General features: G+C 38.3%; 2 protein-coding genes across 4 annotated transcripts; one reads left to right on the top strand and one right to left on the bottom strand.

Annotated features, from left to right (window-relative positions):
- Positions 1 to 5,225: 5,225 nt before the first annotated feature.
- LOC119744490 (tRNA 2'-phosphotransferase 1-like) lies at positions 5,226 to 15,533 on the top strand. 3 transcript variants are annotated; one of them, XM_038220428.1, is made up of 8 exons: positions 5,226 to 5,302; positions 6,510 to 6,597; positions 7,465 to 7,634; positions 8,652 to 8,750; positions 10,616 to 10,688; positions 12,307 to 12,363; positions 13,410 to 13,517; positions 15,106 to 15,533. In XM_038220428.1, exons 1-8 carry the CDS (start codon positions 5,282 to 5,284, stop codon positions 15,123 to 15,125), a joined length of 636 nt encoding a protein of 211 aa, XP_038076356.1. In that variant the 5' UTR covers positions 5,226 to 5,281; the 3' UTR covers positions 15,126 to 15,533. The 3 variants fall into 3 exon arrangements, with proteins under 3 accessions (XP_038076356.1, XP_038076355.1, XP_038076358.1); XM_038220427.1 differs by lacking the exon at positions 15,106 to 15,533 and having other exon boundaries at positions 13,410 to 13,565; XM_038220430.1 differs by lacking the exons at positions 12,307 to 12,363; positions 15,106 to 15,533 and having other exon boundaries at positions 13,410 to 13,565.
- Positions 14,187 to 19,127, bottom strand: LOC119744489 (programmed cell death protein 2-like). The gene is made up of 4 exons (XM_038220426.1): positions 18,546 to 19,127; positions 17,819 to 18,060; positions 16,613 to 16,729; positions 14,187 to 15,749 (listed from the first exon to the last, which is right to left on the bottom strand). The coding sequence occupies exons 1-4, from the start codon at positions 19,093 to 19,095 to the stop codon at positions 15,585 to 15,587; spliced, it is 1,074 nt and encodes a 357-aa protein (XP_038076354.1). The 5' UTR covers positions 19,096 to 19,127; the 3' UTR covers positions 14,187 to 15,584.
- Positions 19,128 to 19,228: the final 101 nt, after the last annotated feature.

Genomic DNA, 19,228 nt, shown 5'->3' with positions numbered 1-19,228 from the left:
TTTCAGCTTAATCTGTTGTTGCAAATGCTAGTGTTACATCTTGAACTATATCCAAGGAAAATTTCGAAGAGGATTTTTTTCCGACCCGAACCCACGTGGATGGTTTTCAGCAAAGGCTACTACGCCGTAGGCGCTACGGTTGACCGATTTCGGCCCGGCAACACAATGACGAAAGGCATATTAGCACATTCATTAGTGTCCCTCGGCGTTACTTATCGTGGGTCTCGGTATCGACCAATGGAAGCCGGCGAAAGGGTGATACTTATCAATTAATAACTCGTGAAGGAGGCTTTTCTCCAAATTTTTACTGCACACCATAATGGATAGGAACCTAATTAATATCGTGAGGCATGAAAAAAAGATTGACAGATATTACAAACACCAGTGTTACACTAAAAATGCACGTAGACAGGCCTATATTTCAAATTTCAACGAAAAGTAATGAACATATCACAACGACTTTTAGCACATACTTGGATTATTATAAGGGAAATCAACCCCAAAAGTTGCATGAAGATACTGTCTTCCAAACCGGAGAAATTAATTTTCAAAGATTTTGCCCGCCAACATGAACATGTCTGTGTGCATGTAGTTTCATTAAAAATAAAGTGTTACGTAACCTTTAGTAATCGCCCTTCGCAATCACACTACTGTGTTACTGATGATGAACTTACAGTCTTTGAACATAAAAAGCCTGTGATCTGAGAAAACCAAACTTAGGAAGATGATGTATGAGTGGATTTGGTGTGGAATCGCCAACTTGTTTAACAAAAAATGAGGAAAAACGTTTTACGTATGCAAAGACATTCAAGGTGTGGACATAAACACGACACCAACCTATGGCGAAAAAAACAGACCGATGTGAACAAACAAAAAGGAAATGAATCAATAGTCCATCTGGGGATAGTTTACTGATCAGTTTTCGATAAATCAGCTGACCATGATGTTTGATTCACTCTTTGCGGTTCCATGTGTCAACATGTCAGAGGGGGAAAACGACCTTCCCTGGGCGTAGTACTTTTAAAGACCATGGTATTGAAGAATTAAGATATAAAACTGACATCCAAATTAAGACAACTGTCAAGAGTTTTCAAATGAATTAAAAAAATAACTGCAAATAAAAAACTAAAATATTGGCCACGAGTATTAGTATCTTGAAAATTCTAGAATGGCGAGGCCCTTCTGGTAAACATGTTTCTCCATTACAAATGGGATCATTATTGTGCTGCTGTCATTAATAATGCAGTTACTCCGGGGATGATACACAAAAAGAGTCACAATGTTATTACTGCCCTCCTTCTGACTCTCCTCCTTCTCGCCCAAATGTCAACCGAGTTTCAATAAAAAAAAACAATATAAATAAATGAACTTCTTTTCAATTATGAATGTATAGTTCAGTGAAGCGCAGTGCCGATATTAATGACAAAAAAGGGGGCGGCTATTTGGAGTTTGCTAAAACTGTAATTTCTTCTCATTGTCTCCTCTCTACAGGTTTCAGGCGGGCGAGCTACAATACCTAGGGCGCTTTTGAGGAATCCTTGGTTTCATTACCAGAAATAAATAAATAACAATAACAACAACAACAACAACAACAATAATAATAATATATAAAATATCGGTGTAGAGAGTTTACCCACTCCGAATAGCGCCCTCCTGTGTCCACCATGTCTAAAACAAAACATATCGTTTACAAAAATACCCCTTAATTATGACTTCAGACTATCTGCTATTTAAAATGAAATAATGGTTATAATCATGTAAAGACTACAAACATTTTTCATACAACGAATAAAAAAAAATAAGATAAGTACCAAAATCAAACTGGAATTAATCTAAATTGAAACGCTTCATAGGTGACGCTTTTTAGTTTCAAAGAAGTCTTCCCTTTCACCTTTGGAAAACGTCAAACGGGTCGTCATCATTTATAATTTAGTAACAGCGGGAAAGGTTCTCAAATAAACACATCCATTAACTGCGTGCCGTATGTCTCGTCTTCTCTGGCCACATTGTTTATTGATTTGAAATGAAGAGGAATAATGTTAATGCATCAGCACTCCATTTAGGCCTGAATAAAGAATCACTAAAAGCAATTGCTCTCGCATCTTTTTTGGCACCACAAAGTGCGCACGTGTACCTGGTTGATATAGTCTGGTACATGCAGAGACTTTGCATTTCAAGTTCAACTCACTTTTAACGATTGAAATCAAAGTGTCGGTGTTAAGAACAGCAGTGAGCAGCCATTGTAAAAGGTATATAAGAGGTCACCAATGGTCAAAATTTTCTTCCTCGCCTCCTGGCCTACTGTGTACAAACCAATGGGGGTCTTGACCAATATTGACCCAAGTAATAACCAGGCTGACAATGCATGTTACCATAGGAGGGTTAAGGTTACACACACCAAAACCTCGTCTTGTATAATTAACCAAAAACATAGCTTTACTATCCTGATGAACCACAGTCTTTAAACATGAAAAGCTTGTAATCTGAGCAAACCAAACTACAACTCTTTCTCCCAAAAGGGTTTTTCGCGGGTTTTTCGCCCCTCCCGTAATCAGCGAATACAATTATATTTTTTTCTTGATGTTACAAGATAGATCCAAATTCTTCGTGTTAACTGAATTCACCTTATAGTAAAGCCTGTTAGCGAGGTTGTTTCACACTGTACATGTAGTTATAATAGTTTTACAATATAGTGTATTTATACTATTTGCTAAACAATTATGCATTAGTCAAATAATGCTTTTATCCCATTGTATTGTATTTGTAATGTATTGTATTTGTTTATATACATGTTTGTAGTCATTTTGTTATTGTATGCAAGGCCTCAATGGAAACCAGTTTTAAACTGTTTGGGCAAACCCTGGGTAATAAATACATAAATAAACTTGATGTATGGGTTTATATGGTCTGGAACCTACAACTTGTAGGGAATAAACGAGGAAAACGCTTTACGTATGCTTAGACATTGAAGGTGTCGAGCTGGGCTGGAAAATGTTTGCTTGTGTAATTTGATGTACAAATAACGTAATTGTTATTCAAAACGGAATGCACACCCTGGCCAATGAAAAAAAGTTTCGTTGAATTAAACAGGGATCGAAGACGTGTGAATGAACACTTGGCCAAAGTCTTGGGAACACTACTTTGTAATTTGTCAACTTAAGCGCTGAGAGGTAATAATCATCCACTCTGAGAATGTTCAATGATTGACACAAACACTGCAAGTACATGTATACAAAACAGAATGACGTTTTCACTATTTTATCTCTCAGTGTTCTATTTCTTATTCATATAGTCGATCAAAAGTGCACCTCAAAAGTGCAAAGGAACTGTAGCCCAGAAGCATGTAGAGAAAGAAAAACGTCAAAGAAGCGAAAATTACTGAATGATGTTCCAGGGAAAGCCACAGAAATTAGGCAAATTAGGCAATGCCAGGCTAAATGGGATTCCAACCCGGGTCACTTCTTTAAAAAAAAAACACGTTGCCTTCTGATACGACGCCAATTGAAGTGAAACTGCTTCAGTCTGTACCATAGAGGCTTAGAGCTATCAATATAGCTCTATGGTCTGTACCCTATCACCATATTGCGTGCGTTCGTTCAGCTCACCCGGGTCGACACGCGGGTCAGCCCCGTGTCGTTCGATTAGCTCTGACGTCATTCTCGGGGCTCACCCGACCCGGGTCAGCCACAAGCAGACCCAACCTAGTCCCCAGTGCTTACTTTGTTTTCAACAGTAAACCCTGGATATGAACCTTTCTTACTGTATCCTGATTCAATACCGCAATTGGCTAGTAATGGATTTATGTCGTGTAGTTGGTGTTGTTATTTCCAACGTGCATTTCGTGTTTTCAAGATCATTGTAAATATAACCTCCACGCCTTCTCAAAAATACTCTTTTCCTTTCCAATTTGCTCATATTAATATGAAATGTGATATATGCATTTTGGCAGGATAAGATTGTAACATTTTAACTTCGAAAACAATCGTGTTTTCGTAACGCACGGTGCGACGAATTGATTGTGTTTTTATACCAGACACCGCATACAGAAACAAAAGCTAATGTAACACACAGGCAGCCTGAGGCAGGCACCAGACTATTCCTCATTTGCATACGTGTGCAAAAATGATGCAAATGATCCAATACCAGGGTGAGAGAGTAGGTAGACGCGTACTGCTCAACACCCTGAAGACGAGGTTGCCACAGACCGGCCTACTCGAGGAGCAGGGTCACTGGTGGAAGTACGTCACGCCTGCGTAGTGTTCATTCCCCAAAACGGACAAATGTGGTGGCCGGACAGCGGAAATCTCAAGTGAACTTAAAAGTTGACTTTATTTGAAGTCTAAAGGTAATCATTTATTGAGTTCATTGCGACTATAAGTTTGAGGCTATACAAATAAATTTCAGCCCAACTTTGTTGAAAGTTTTGCAAAAGCAGTAAATCTCTTGCTAAGACCCAATCCGAAACGGGCCGTTTGTCAGTGGCTCTGGATTGCGGCTATGGATGACCCGTCTGCCTTTACCCGTGTCGCGACCCGGGTGAGCTGAACGAACGCACCCATTAACAAAAAAAAAACTAATGACAGTTTTTCTTTAATGCAATCTGGCAGCAATGAATATTGTGGAATTTTTCGGTGAGACTAGTTGAAAGATAGTAATTCTTAGCTTTTCATACTTTCCATAAAACACGTCCACCCCTTAAATATGGGTGCATTTGTAATTTTACAAGTAAACTTACTGGCGCTGTATCTCACGAGCGAAAAGTGAACCGTGCGCTATGGCGTTAACAAACTTTAGTCCCTTGAGGGCGCATTTCTTTTGTTTACTATGCATGTGCGCTACATATGATGCAACATTTGAGACCAGGTTCACAGACCGCATGTCATGTAGTATACACTACACGCTACACACTTTTCACAGACCGCACGTCGTGTAGATACACTACACGCTACACACTACTGAGCACCCGAAACATCCCTCCTTGCTCTCATGCCAGAATTGGTTTCTTGCAACGTACACCTACAGATACAGATACAGATATAATATTAATTGGAACTAGTTTCCGCCACAGTGCCAAAGCTTTGATGTCTACAGCATCGACACAGTGATAAGGAGGTCTACATCATCTACACAGTGGTTAAGAGGTCTACAGCATCTACACAGTGGTTAAGAGATCTACAGCATCTACACAGTGGTTAAGAGATCTACAGCATCTACACAGTGGTTAAACACATTGTTTTCCGAGTAGAATTTGATTGTTGGCGTATTCCTTAAAAATCAAGGAATGTCATCTACTAGTGGAAAGGTAAATAAGGGTAGGTCTAGTATAAAATACTGTAAAATAGGCCCAGTTCAGTTGCTGGCATGCATGGGGTCGAGGGCACATTGCGCGTACCATATGCGGTGGCGGATCTATATCTCACAGTGGTTAATATTATCGCAGTGGCTATTGTTACGGCAGCCGTAACGCATTTCCCATTTTCTATCGTTACGGTAGACTGCAACTTTTATAAAAACATGACAAGAAAATATAAAATTAGAAGGAAAAAAGTGAATTTGAACATTATGATATTCGAACTTTATTTCCCTTTTAAAAAAAATCCTCCAAAGCCTCAGGTTAGAAAAGGAAAAAAATTCGAGTGCAAAATTGAGATTCGAACCCGCAACCTCGCGGTGCAAAATCCTACCCTCTATCGACTGAGCTGTCGCACTGCTCGCTAAAACGTGTGGAAACAAATAATTATATACCTGCGTGCGTATCAAACAAGTATCGTAGAGGGCGCTAAACAATGACTGCCGTAACGATAGCCACTTCGTAATATTATAAAGGGTGGAAGTTCGGGACGCCCTGCTAGCTCCTAGGTGGGTCTGGGGCGTGCCCCCGGAAAATGTTGAAGTCTATGATGAATGCTTTCTCCTGTATTTTAAAAGCAAGCATTGTCAGATAATAATATACATTTGACTGTTTAGGAATGTTAGCATGATATAATTTTTCATGTTTTTGCCCCTAGTACTACTAGTAGTACATGTACTAGTAAGTATCATAGTCAGCAGCTGAACCCGGGGTATGGGGAGGGGGCTCTAGATCTGTGGAAAGAAGTTATATCCTTACACCACTTTTTTCCATCAAATATCTCAATGAAGGTCAGTCAAAAAATATTGCAACTTAGACATCAATCTGGAACTGAGAAACATTTCCAATTTTGTTTGGAAATACTTTGAAAATGGTCTTGACTCTCCATAGACTTTGTACACAACCGCTGAAGTGGCATTTGGATACTACATTCTTTCCAGATCTTATGTTTCTTTTTTTTAATATTGGGACATATAATGAAATAGGTTAAGGAACTAGACAACATGGACAAGGCAACAAAAGAAGATCCCAGATGTCCACGCCCGCATATAATTTTTTTCTCACGGTTATAAATATCTAAAAAAAAATGTTCGATAGTAAAAAAAAAAAGAATTTTAATCGTGCATTGGTAAATGTTCCTTTTTGTTGCCTGCTGTAGCGTGGGAAAAGGGAAGTTCATCTCTCAAAGGCTTTGACGTATGTGCTTCGACATAACGCAGTGGAACTAGGTTTTGATATAGACTCAGGTAGGAACAAGTTTAAATATTCCATTTCTTCATTCTGTGTCTGATACAAGGGCGGATCCAGAGAGGTTGCTGCCGGAATTTGATTTGATTTGATTTGATTTGAAATTATTCAACCATAGCAGCCAAAAGCTGAATTGCGGTTAAATTTCATTAAAAAAACATTAAGAAAGTTGCTCATAAAAAACAAAATGATGAATAAAAATAGTAAGGACAAACATTGAACATTAAGTTAAACTAAATCATGTGAAGATTAAAATGTGTTACTGCACCAGGCAGATTTACAGGGATCAAATTCAAGATGAATCACTGTTCGTAAAATGCATACTGCTAAAGAGAAAAAAAAACACTGTAAAAAAAACCTTTTGAAAAAAAATTTGGTCACTGCCATGGGTGGGGGGGGGGGGGGGGGAGGGCGCCCCTCTGCACCCCCCTCTGTGATGATCACTAAGTGAGCTAAACTTGATCCTATAATTCCAGTTTCCTGATTTGGACTATTTGTGCATGGTAATATAACTTCACTCAATAAATTTGCACAAGAAAGGACTGTTAGAGGGCAGTATGATCATTTGTGTATTGTATAAATGAAAGTTGGGCAAGGAAAGAAAAATGATTTTCAATACAATCAACATATTTATAGCAAATTTGCACCTCAAGAAGCCTTGATAAATAACACAATGGCTAAATTTTTGCCTCATTTGATTTTATTGACAACAAAATTTGTTATCAATGATGAATTTTCCTGAGCTGTAACTTTGTTAATTGTGACTTTTTTAAGTTTTAAGCATTTGAAAATACTCATGTTTATGGACATTTTTTTTTTCATTTTGCAACTTTATTTCCTTCCCCCCCCCCCTCTTTTTTCATAAGGGGGTTTCATCAATGTTGAGGATCTCTTGTCCCACTCGATGTTTAGGCAGTTCACCCTGGACGACATCAAGACAGTAGTTACCGACAACGACAAACAACGCTTCTCACTCCGTGAGCATCCTGATTCTGGGAAACTTCAGATCTGTGCGAATCAGGGACATTCCTTCTCGGTTGGTGTCCACTCTTTGGAATCCAGATTGACTCAGACCATCACATAGGGTGCAACCAAGTAAATAAATCCCCTTATGCCAGTGATAAATCCCCATACTTCAAAATTCATTTAAAAATACTCAGAACTCACACACGTGTTCATCAGGCTGCACATAAAAATGATTGACAACAATGTCGTCTTTTATTTTCCATTCAATTTTTGGTGCGTTGACCAGTTACTTTTTATTTTCTCACCCAAAGAAGACCACCCCTAAAACGAATAATTTCCCAAACTGGAAAAGTATACATGCATTTTGAAAGAGGATCTCTCCAGGCCTCCACAACATGGCTAAATAGCGCCACTTTCGGACCCAAATGCATCAGAAATTCTCAGAATTGGAAGCCCCAAGTCCAGGTCTTCAATCCCCCAATTTCAGCTCTCTAATATAATTTCAATGTATAACAGTCATTCATGAGACACACAACTTTATTCAAAGGGCCAAGGAAAAAATTGATTGCCAGATAACAATAAGGTGGTTAAGTACTTTTGTAATTTTTTGGGTTTTTTTCCAAGCATTTGTAAAGTTAACATGTAAATCAACTGTTCATTCTGCATTTGTTGTACTGTTCAAGGCATCACTGCAGTACAGTGCAACAAGGCTACACTGCCGACCAATAATAATAATACTAAAACATGTAGGCTTAGGTCCTTAAAAACTAGGTTTGGGGCAGCACAATATTATTTTTCGAATAACAATATTTAGGTTCTGCGTAATTTTCTAGGCTGGGTGGGCAACCAGAAACACACATTTTTTTTTCTTGGCCCGGTTGCTTTTATTACAGAGCTATATCAGAGAGAGTCACAGATGTAAGTCACAGATTCAAGATGCAGACTCGCGTCGGTGATTGAAGTAACAGACTAAAGTCTCAGACACTAGGCAGAGACTTGAAATGGCGTTTGCATTCTATACTTTACAAATCCTGAAAAGAATATAATGAATACGTGAAAGAGTTTTGATGTATAATCTTAACTGCAGTTGCCTGACTTGGAGTTAGCAGCCATCACTGATGCAGCCCAGTATCCGACAGTCGTTCATGGGACTTATCTGAAGAACTGGGAGGCCATTAAAAATCAGGTAAATGTTCTAAAATGAGAGAATAACAGATGACCACATTGATAGAATATCAGTACCATTGTTTAATTGATGGATTTTGTTTATTTTGGAAAAACAGCATGAGATGAGACATTGGGCTCTGCAGTCGAGCAAAAACATGTTTGGAAATATGATTATCTGGCAGTATACAAATAATGAATGTTTGTGAGTGCAATGGTAAGAATACTTTCATTCAGTGACAGATGGAATGTTCCATTCCACGAGGTGAAGCCGAGTGGAATGGAACATTCCATCTGTCACTGAATGAATTTATTCTTTCCATTGCACGAATGTGAAACATTCATTATTTGTTTACAACACCTGAAAAAATCTTCATCATCTGACTTGTCAGAGCCACCAAAAGTGTGACCGTGAAATAGAACTTCTATTTCAACGGTGTGGCCACGGACTGCGTTGGGACGAATAATTCAATGACACGTGATCAACAACCCACCAATCAGATGACGGGGATTTCTTCAGTCATTGTATAAAAGGTACCAATTAACACCGTTGAAGCCGTCTGTAGCGGATACCGTGTGTTTGTGTAATGATGTATGCAACCTCTGTCAGCTGCCAAAATTTCCTTGGTGTTATCAAAGTAGGGGATAGCATTTATTCTCATAAAGTTCTTGGGGAAGTGCCCGCCCAACCCTCCAAGAACCTACATGATTTGGCCACCAATGACCTTATCTACAAGGAAATTATCTTGTCATCCCAGGTCGAAATAAAATAGAGAAAAAATATATTTATTTCCTATTGAAAATACATTTTTTAAAAATCTTTTTTTTTCCATTGTATTTCGACACCCCCAAAAATAGCGACAAAATAGAATAGTGAAAAAATGTCTTTTAAAAAAATACAGGTAAAATAGAGGTAAAATAGGTTGCTTTTTTTAAAAAATAGCATGCTATTTAAAAAAAATTATGCTATTTTTAAAAAATACAAAATGGCGTCTGTCCAAACAACTGTTATAATACGTGGACATCCCATGTTAATAGTACACATGTCCTTGTGGACAATATAGGCATCTTTAGCAGTCCTCAATGAAGTGAGCAAGCAATATGACTGCATAAGAATGGAATAATTGAGAAAAAAATTCATGTCTATTACCATGAACAGTTATAATGCTGTGACAACACAGTGTCCACACAATTAAACATACACATACATCATGCACCATCAAGTTATTAAAACAGTTTAGTTCAACATGCTACGGTTGTGCGTGATTTTTCAGCAAAATACAGCTTGAAACGGTACAAGAATGTTACTCATAATTGTCCTGGAAAATCTACTAACCATGTGGTGCACTTGTCACTCCATTACAGTGATTTGGATGCATTTTAACCCCAGATATACTTGCCCCCATTGCACACATCTCTACTGCAGCTGTGCTTCACAAACGGCTCTCAGAATGCAACTGACAAAATTCAAACTTGCCACACACACAGGATGTTTATCTGGTATGCAAATTAAGTGCTTGGCCTTCAGATTGTGTTGTACTGAGCATATGTCTACAAAATAGCAAAAAAATAGTCCATGGTTCTCATAAACATGTGTAAGTGTCCAGAAAATAGACGAAAAATAGACTGCGGACCACACAAAAATGTCTAAGTCTCCAAAAATAGTCATAAAATATCGTGCAGTTTTAAAAATAGAAATAAAATAGAGTGGCAACATGTACTCATTTTGACGTAATAGAAATAAAATATATTTTGTTCCTATTTTCTAGGAGAAAATAGCTTAAAAATGTATTTTCAATAGGAAAAACATAGGATTTTGCCAGAAATTTTCTATGAGGGATTGATAGATACTAGTTTGTATCCATTTCCTTTTCTGTTTTTTGTAAGGGTTTGAGTCGCATGAACAGGACCCATGTCCATTTTGCGCAGGGTGAACCAGGGGAAAGTGGAGTGATCAGTGGTAAGTATTGACGAATGGTGTATTGTCATATCAGGGAGCAGAACACCTCAAATATTTGTGACAGACTGCCTGTAACTAACTAAATAAGTACATATGTATGGCACAATAATGTGAAGGTGTTTTTATCAGTGAATTGGATTTGGGTTGCTTGAATTTGGTTGGACCAATTTTGTTGGGTTTTCAAAAAGTGTTCACTAAGATTTAGGGGCCTATTCGAAACCCTTTTCTCAAGTGACCAGCGAACAGCGCGTGTGGAGTGCAGCTGGACGAAAAATCAAGATGGCAACCGTCATATTAAAACACCGAATGAAAAGAAGGGAAAACTAATTATCTTACAAAAAAACATTAATCCCGGAACAGCTAAAAAAATTGGCAAAGACAAACCCACTCCACGATCACGTACAATTTTATTTTTTATCATTAATACTCCTGCACTGAATGAGTGCTTTCAATTTCATACACAGAAAATAACGCAATTTGCGGAAGCGGCCTAAGTCCGCCATCTTTGTTCTTGACGTTCCTCATCTACTCCCCAATAAAGTGAGGAGTGAAAATCCTGTTCGCGAACACTGTTGGCATGTTGGTTCTCGTCATTCGAAAACCTGTTCTTGTGTTCATTTAACACGAGAATGGGGTTTTGAATACGCCCATGAGGTACACTGTATGAAGGGGTTTATGTCAAAGAGCAACGTTAAGGCCAAAAAAAAAAGTCTCCGGTTTCTGGTATGGAGCTTGTCCAAAAAGTGGTGCGGCGACGCGGCTTTTTTTTTTTTTTTTACCTGACTTTTTTGCTTTAAATGTCGACTGATGACTGCAAATGGTGCCCGACTAAACTTAGTGCAAATATATGGGAGTCCAGAGAGGCCACATAAAGCTTATTCTCGATCATAACCCCATCTAAAAACACGTTAAAATTGTGCAGCAGCAGGATTCCAGTCAAACCAGTGAGTTTGGCGGTTTTGAGACATCATCTTTCATTGAAAAATTTTTTTTTTCATTTTGCCGACGCGCATGGCTACGGCGACGCGCGCGCATACCAGAAACCGGAGACTTTTTTGGGGGGCCTAATCTACCAAGTCCATGAAAGTTTATGAAAAATTCTAGCAGTGTTATTTGTTAACAAAGGTGATCATGTATAATTATTTTGATCGAAGTTTCTGAAAACTAAGGCAATGTACATGTATGTTTATTATTTGCCATTCGCTATCCTCACAATAGAAACATACACCTAATGTGCACTTCAAATGTTTCATGTACAAATACTGTAGTTTATGCCATAAAAAAAAATAACTCGGTCTCTGGTCAGCACGCGCGTCGATTTTAATGATGCGCGTCAACCTTTTTTTTCCCAAAATGTTCCGCGGTAGCACCAAGGAATGGGAAATTGCACCAAGGCAAATGATCGAGGGCACCAAGGCAAATTATGGAGGACAGCAATGTACATGAGGACACAAAAAAAAGCAAAATAGTACCCCACCTTGTCCGTACAATCCAAGCTTGAAAAAAAAAAAAAGCCGCGTCGCCGCATCAATTCCGGAACTTTGGCCTGACCAGAGACCGAGTATTTTCTTTTTTTGCCTTAAGTGGATGATTTATTTTGATTGTATTTGCTTGCCAGGAATGAGGCGGTCCTGTGATCTGATGATTTTCCTGGACCTTGAAAAAGCATTGAAAGGTAGGCTGCTTTAAGATGCCCCACCACAATATGCTGTACTTTAAAACTGATGTACGCGTAATTGGCTTTTACTATTCATAAGATGGAATTTGCGTTGGGGTGATGTAAATCAATGTTAGGTTTTGCCCTTCACCGACGTACAAACACTGTATACTCAGTGTGTTACCTCCCTTGTGAAAGTTGAAAAAACTCTAATCTAAAACTCTAAAGTAATTGTTTTTAAATGGCTGTATATTTCTAAGAATTTCTTTTCATTGCACCCACAATTTTAATAATAACAAAAAAATGCAGCTCTAAAATTTGTTTGTCTTGATGAGAAATTGGAACGTTCTGGCACACTAAAATATTTATAATTTAAATGCTATTTCCCAGGTTTGCAGCATTGCTAATGTTGCAAGCATTGTGACTTTGGGCGTGATCCCTGGCTACATGGCATATGTGGGTTAATGGCATCTGACTAGCACCCCTTGAACAAAGACATTGACATAAGTGGGGAACTGCCAACATAAGGCTGGATAGCTCAGTTGGTAGAGCACCGGAATCCCGCTCCAGTCAATTTCTTTGTTCAATTTTGAAGAAAAAAAAAATTGATTTAAATAAGCAAAATTCAGGACATTTTTTTTACTGGCTGTCAAGTTTATTTACAGCTACACGAGAAAAACCTATAATACATATGTAAAATAAAATAACTGAGACTCATAACCCTAAGTGAAAACAAACAAACTCAAGGTACCTGTGTAGGCCTATGTCATAATTTTATACTGTTTTGCAAAGTATCAAATTAGACACAACAAATGCTGACAAAAAAATGGTACATGGTAACAGATCAGCATAGAATGTCCGACGCACAGTACAACCCTTAAATTCACCCCTTGGTAAAATTTCACCCAGGAAGTTAGATTTGAGACAGCAACTTTGTAAGACATCGTGACAGAAGTTACTTCGTAATCACAGCAACAATCACTTACATAAGGAAGACAGGTGTATTTCCACTTTAAACATTTTAAAGGGGACTTTAATTATGACCTGTTGTCTTGTCTTTGCAGAGGGTTTGTCATTTTTTCTATCCAAAAACGGAGTTATCCTGTGTCCAGGAGACCAAAATGGTTTCATTCATCCCAGGTACTTCAAGCAAGTCATACAGACTCGACCACGTGAGTGTCAGTTAATTATTTCAATGTAAAGGCATATAGGATCATGTGCATTTTGTTTGTTTCCGATAATAACACCAGTGAAAATCTAAAGAAGAATGTTGAAAACCTAACCTGTTGAACTTTCAGCTCGGTGGATGTTACACTTTTCGAGGAAAAAGTGAAAACCCCTGCACAACCTTGGTTTGTCTTTATAATTCCTTACTTCCAAAAATCAGCCAATTGACTGATCGTTGGAAATCACCCACACTTCTTGATTTCCTTAAATGACAGCAAGCCAGATGGAATAATTTCATAGGGTGTTTATTACCAGTATGATCTTAAATCCAAATATACTTTTTCAAAATAATTCAATAGGTTGCTTTTCTGATAAATGCCAATGATCCTATATGCCCTTAAAGCAACAATGACATTTTGGACCAGTGTTTCACAAAATCAGACATCATTCATGTATCATTAACAACTGTAAATGTCATCAATAAATGTTTAATTACTTGTACACCCAAACGTGTGTTCACCGTCGATCGTGGACGTACTATTGTCCCTCTTTTGTTTGTACTGTAACTTTTTAGGAAGACTCCCATAGGTTTTGTACACCACCCCAATCGCGGACGTATGCTGGGAATCGTGGACGATATTGTTCTCTTTTGTTCTCTGGTATTTTTCGTCCACGGTTTGAAAAGATGAACACGTACACTCATACAAGTTGATTGAGCAGAAATATGATGCACAGATAACTTAATACTGTTAAGAAATAAACACCAATTTGTTTCCTTTGTTGACACAATCCTGAACAAAAATACACAACTTGACACACTGTATCGTTTCTGAAGTCGTGACACCAGTCAAGAATCTATAACCTAGATGTTGAGAATCTAATATCATATTCAACTTGATTTCAAGCTTTGAGTGGTGGAGTAGAGAGTGGGGGCTTGCATTTGCTTCACCTAATAATCTCTTCAGGAGAAAAAGCAGTGACGACATAAAACTCAGATCCTGTCAACATTTTGAAAAGAATGTGCAAGTCATTATTCAGACATGTCAGAAGGGCAGAACATTATCCTAATAACTTATTATCCACTTCGCGTCTGATGACGTTTTAACATGATCTGGCTGTTTCTACATACAGGCACAGCTGACGGGTTAAAATGTCAAGAGTGCCTCGACTTGCCTCCGGGTGATGTCTAAACTCGCTAATCCACCATTTGTTTTGTACACACACACAAAGTCCGAGAAGTCTGTGGAGGCAGACTGTGTGTTGTACTTGAACTTGGCCACTGTGCACTGCCTGTTGTGATACAATTTACGCTGAAAAATTTAATTGAAAAATATGAGGTTGCGGTAAGAAATATCCGCATACAAATACCGTTGAAATGACTCTTGCGAATCATTAGTTGTGGTGTTTGGCTGTAATAGTGTACATCAAAAGTTGGCTGCTACATTGTATATCATGCCTTTTTTTTGACAATAAAAATGTTCAGCAAAAATAACCCCGGCACAAACTGATTAGGAAGATGTCACGTTGTTACCGCAGACTGATATACTAACAATGTACTAACTTTGTGATGTAACCTTTGTGTGTTTGTCATAGGCCGTGTGATGCCTCTCTGAGAAGCTCTGGGCTGGGTCTCATCATTTGGATTGTAACCATGCACCATACGGAGCAAAATGTGGTTTATCCACAGCAGCAGCGAAGTAGCCACTAAGACCACACACTGTAACTGGTTAGCACAATAAGTAAAGACCTTTTGGTCCACTATAAAGCTAAAATGATTTAGACTCAGAAAGTTATACAATATGCATGATTTACATGTATGTCAAAACCTGAAGATGGTAGGGCACAGTTAGGAAAGTACATTTTGAACACAAATTTAGAGATTTCAATCACATAATGTAAGGTTTTGCATTTATATTAATCACCAAGGAAAAGAAAGTAAAGTCTGTGCCGAGCCAGTATGGCCCATCAGGCTCTCCTGTATCTCCGGTTTCTTAGACATGAAACAACTGAGAATATTTCCATGCCCCCTGGATGGGATGCCACTCTGTAGATCTGCCATAGGTCTGACTGTGTTACTTGTTGGACTCTGGTACGATGTCTTGCTTCCACAGGAACTCTGGCAGATAAGCAGAAGCTCCGTCACAACTCTTGGCACAGGTGTAGATGAGGAGTGTACCCCAGTCTATGCTGGCCTCCAGACTGTCAACATCTAGGTGTATTAAGAGTTGAGGCATCACCTAGACCACACAAAACAAATGGGTACAATAACTGGTATGAAGAGCACATAAGATGGCTAAGCCATCTGGTTATGGACAAGTAAAACAAAGGGGGGTGTCTGGCTAAAACTCTGGCTAAAAATTAAAAAATAAAAACAATTAGGTAGGTGATATGAGACATATAACATTTATCACTTTCTGTGCAAACCAAAGTAAAAGAGTATCAAAGGTTCATGCATATAAACATTTATAGACAAGGTTCAATGACATTTATAGAAAAGAGAGTATATTTTCTGCAATTTTTTTGAGAGAGCCAATGTAGCGTGGCTCGAGTTTGCTTACAAAAAGTACGAGAGTCCATGATGCACTGCTGCGAGCACCAGATTTTACTTAAACTTGAATTGCTTTCCTCATTCTCAAGCAAGGTAAATTTAGCAGGACAACTCACTGCTTTTGATTATCTTAATTGGAATAGCCAAAAAAAAGATGTTTTAAATCTATTTAAATTCACTTAAATGTATTTTCTGTTGTAAAGCCCCAATTCGGATAGAATGGGCATTAATTTAGATGCTATCTGAGGCTTTGGAGAGTGAAGAGTATAACTTGAGAAAGTTGCCTAAAAAGAGAAAGTGGTTCTGAGAAAGAAACTAGCCTACATTTGTAAATGTTTTCATATCAATCCAGAATGTGCCCAAAAAAAAAAATTCAACACCTTCTGTTCCTCTAAGAACCACTTACTATTTTCGAGTCAAACTTTGAAATGTATTATATGGATATATTTTTACCCAGGAATAAATAAAAGTTTATTATTTTTTAAAGAAAATAGATGAATGTGGGTTTGTTTTTAATAGTCTTGTCTCTGACTTGTGCTGTGGCTGTTTTACCTGAAATTCAAAGTGTCTTTCAGAACCACAGCTACTGCAGGGTGGGATGTCTTGTTGCTGTGGCTGATTCTCGCATGATATCAGAAGCGGCTGGCCTCCAAGCTGATACCTGATGACCTGTGGGGATATAAAGGGCATTGCTTTCCAGAAATGTCATGGTTTGGGATTGAGGAAGGAACAAAAGTATGGCGCTAACTGGACAATAGACCTTGCCCATTAAAGCAGAGTTATAGGACATTGGTTTTGTAATGCTTGCATAGGCATGAGTAAATCTCTTGTGCATCATTGTTACTGAATTAAAATGACAAAGAACACCCGCTAAGGTACCTGCAATGCACAAGTTTCATTAGTTAAAATGTTCATAACACAGACTCCCTAGCAGCGTAGGCTAGAGTCGTCAGTCCCCAAGATGGCAATATTCTGTTCACACACATTTTGGATCTCTGTCAAACTTTAGCAAGTATAGTTGGAGGAGTTATCAGATTAGAACATAGGCCTTGCCATCTGTAAGTTGCCAAAGTCAAATTTGAATGAGTGATGTATACAAGCACTTCAGAATCTATAAATGTTCAAGAAGTTGGACTACAACAGATTTAGAGGATAGTCGTGATCACTGTGTATAAGATTACTTAACAATTGTCACACCTGAAGAAGTGTTAGTGCTTATCAAGAGCCCATTATATTTTGTTGAATGTAAGTACATGCAATTATGTCTTAACAATGGCATCTCCATTTTTTCTGTATTGATTAATACAATACCAGAGTGGGACCTTGGGTGCAGAAAAAACATGCAAAACAAAATCAGGCCAACTTAACTCATTCCTTAGCTGACAAAATTCTCAAACATTTTCATGAGGCGAAGACAAAATCCTCAGTATTTCACCAGCCAAGTATGAGGTCTCAATTCAATTTTTAAAGGATATTTTTCTTCAATGTTTCTCACCTGAGAGTGAAGCCAAGTAATTTCCATTTGAAGCCTAAGACTAGACTGGTACATGTCCAATTGTTTGAGGAGATTGACGTTTCAGTAGTCTGGTAAAATGACTAGGGAAATGTGTAGAAATAGAGATTAGGTACCAGATGTTTCTTTTGACACAGTTAAGTTGATGCAGTACTAAAGGGTTGTTGGACTTGTTGTTTCATGTTGCTTTTCACTTGTTGTTTTTCTTTTGTTGCATGTTTTTTCTATCTTTACTTTTACAGTACCTGATCTGGCTCATGATCAGTGCGCTTCTTGAACTTGGCAAACTGTCGGTCTTCCTTGCTCTCACTCAGTGCCATCTTCTCAAGTTCTGCCACGTTGATTTCACTTTTGTCTCCGGTGTCATCCTGAACATGGCTTTCCTCTTTCCCACCATCATCCATGTCTTCGTGATGGTAGTCTTCTGACTCTGTAACCAGCTCAAACTCTGGAAAAAGGATCTGTTTGCATCCATTGGCTATAGAACCTGTAAAAAAAAAAGCAATTTATATCAAAATTAATTTCACTTACAAGTTACAATGAAAGAAGGTTGTACTGGAAACCCAACTAACAATGCATGGTTACAAAAACATAAAAATTAAGTGTGGAAAGAATTCCATTCCTTGACATCATTTGACACCCTGTGCACAAACCCTATGAGACTGGTCTTGAAAAATGTAAGTGTTTTCTTAAATGCATCCATATTTTCCCAGCTAAAATTTGACTTTTTAGGACATGTTATCGCTTTCTGACATGTCTGATGGCTGATGATAGGTCATTGCAGGAAAGAATTAGTGATGTCAATGTATGGAATTCTTTCCATTAGTATTTCACACTTTTCTTCTAACTGGCATTAGTTTAGATAGTTAATTTTCCTTCTTTCTTTCTTTTTTGCAATAAACTGTTCAGTTCTTGTTTTATTCTATTTATTTATTTTTTTATAAATAAATATACATGTATACTAAATGGTACCTGTTGAGCCACACTCTTTTCTATGCCCAGCTTTCCAGTCAATTAGCTGATGCTCCCGGCAGCAGTAGCTTTTCATATGGCACTTTGCACATTTCTTTCCTCCGAAACAGCCGCACACTGCACACAAACTATCATCGGTTACGTCACCACCACTACTATTGCAGTCTTTTCCTTCTCCTAGAGGAACGTCCTCATCTGGTGGCTCATAATCATAAAATTCATTCTCTCTGGGCAGCTGGCTTCTGAAAACAACGAAAGCTGCGTTGTCAGAGTGTTTGTGACAAGTCGGATCTCTGCAGCAAAAGATAAACAATGTCCTGTGGAAACACGTGCCCTGTTCGGTAATGGGGCAATACACTTGCATCAGAAATACGCAAACAGCGCCACACTTCCTACAGTTAAGCTTCTCACTGGTTGGGATATCCGTCATCGATAACCAAGCAGGCTTACCACCTACTTTACTTGGGAAAAACTGTCTGGAGAGTCGCCAGTTTTCAGTCCTTTCTACGAAGCCCAAAGTGGTTTCCTTGCAGGCCCTGGGCGCCGCCATCTTGTTTGGCACGGGGATTTAAATTGGCTCTTTCATAAAAGTTGAATTTTGAGGAACTGAACTCTACATTAAACACATGTTAATAATTGGAAATTTTCTCATCATTACTAATTACTCTTAAAAAAAATCCAGC

The sequence above is a fragment of the Patiria miniata genome, unplaced genomic scaffold (assembly GCF_015706575.1).
Source record: "Patiria miniata isolate m_02_andy unplaced genomic scaffold, ASM1570657v1 HiC_scaffold_7, whole genome shotgun sequence".
Lineage (NCBI taxonomy): Eukaryota > Metazoa > Echinodermata > Asteroidea > Valvatida > Asterinidae > Patiria > Patiria miniata.
The sequence above is the reverse complement of the archived record's forward strand: the minus strand, read 5'-3'. Positions and strand labels throughout refer to the sequence as shown.

What these genes read in the sequence shown, in the direction of transcription:
- LOC119744489 (XM_038220426.1), bottom strand. Translation starts at nt 19,095, where the DNA reads ATGGCGGCGCCCAGGGCCTGCAAGGAAACCACTTTGGGCTTCGTAGAA. An exon ending in AAAAGAGTGTGGCTCAACAG is followed by an intron (nt 18,061 to 18,545) that starts GTACCATTTAGT and finishes TTTTTTTTACAG; the next exon opens with GTTCTATAGCCAATGGATGC. An exon ending in AAAGACACTTTGAATTTCAG is followed by an intron (nt 15,750 to 16,612) that starts GTAAAACAGCCA and finishes TGTGTGGTCTAG; the next exon opens with GTGATGCCTCAACTCTTAAT.
- LOC119744490 (XM_038220427.1), top strand. Translation starts at nt 5,282, where the DNA reads ATGTCATCTACTAGTGGAAAG. An exon ending in AGGTTTTGATATAGACTCAG is followed by an intron (nt 6,598 to 7,464) that starts GTAGGAACAAGT and finishes TTTTTTCATAAG; the next exon opens with GGGGTTTCATCAATGTTGAG. An exon ending in GGGAGGCCATTAAAAATCAG is followed by an intron (nt 8,751 to 10,615) that starts GTAAATGTTCTA and finishes GTTTTTTGTAAG; the next exon opens with GGTTTGAGTCGCATGAACAG.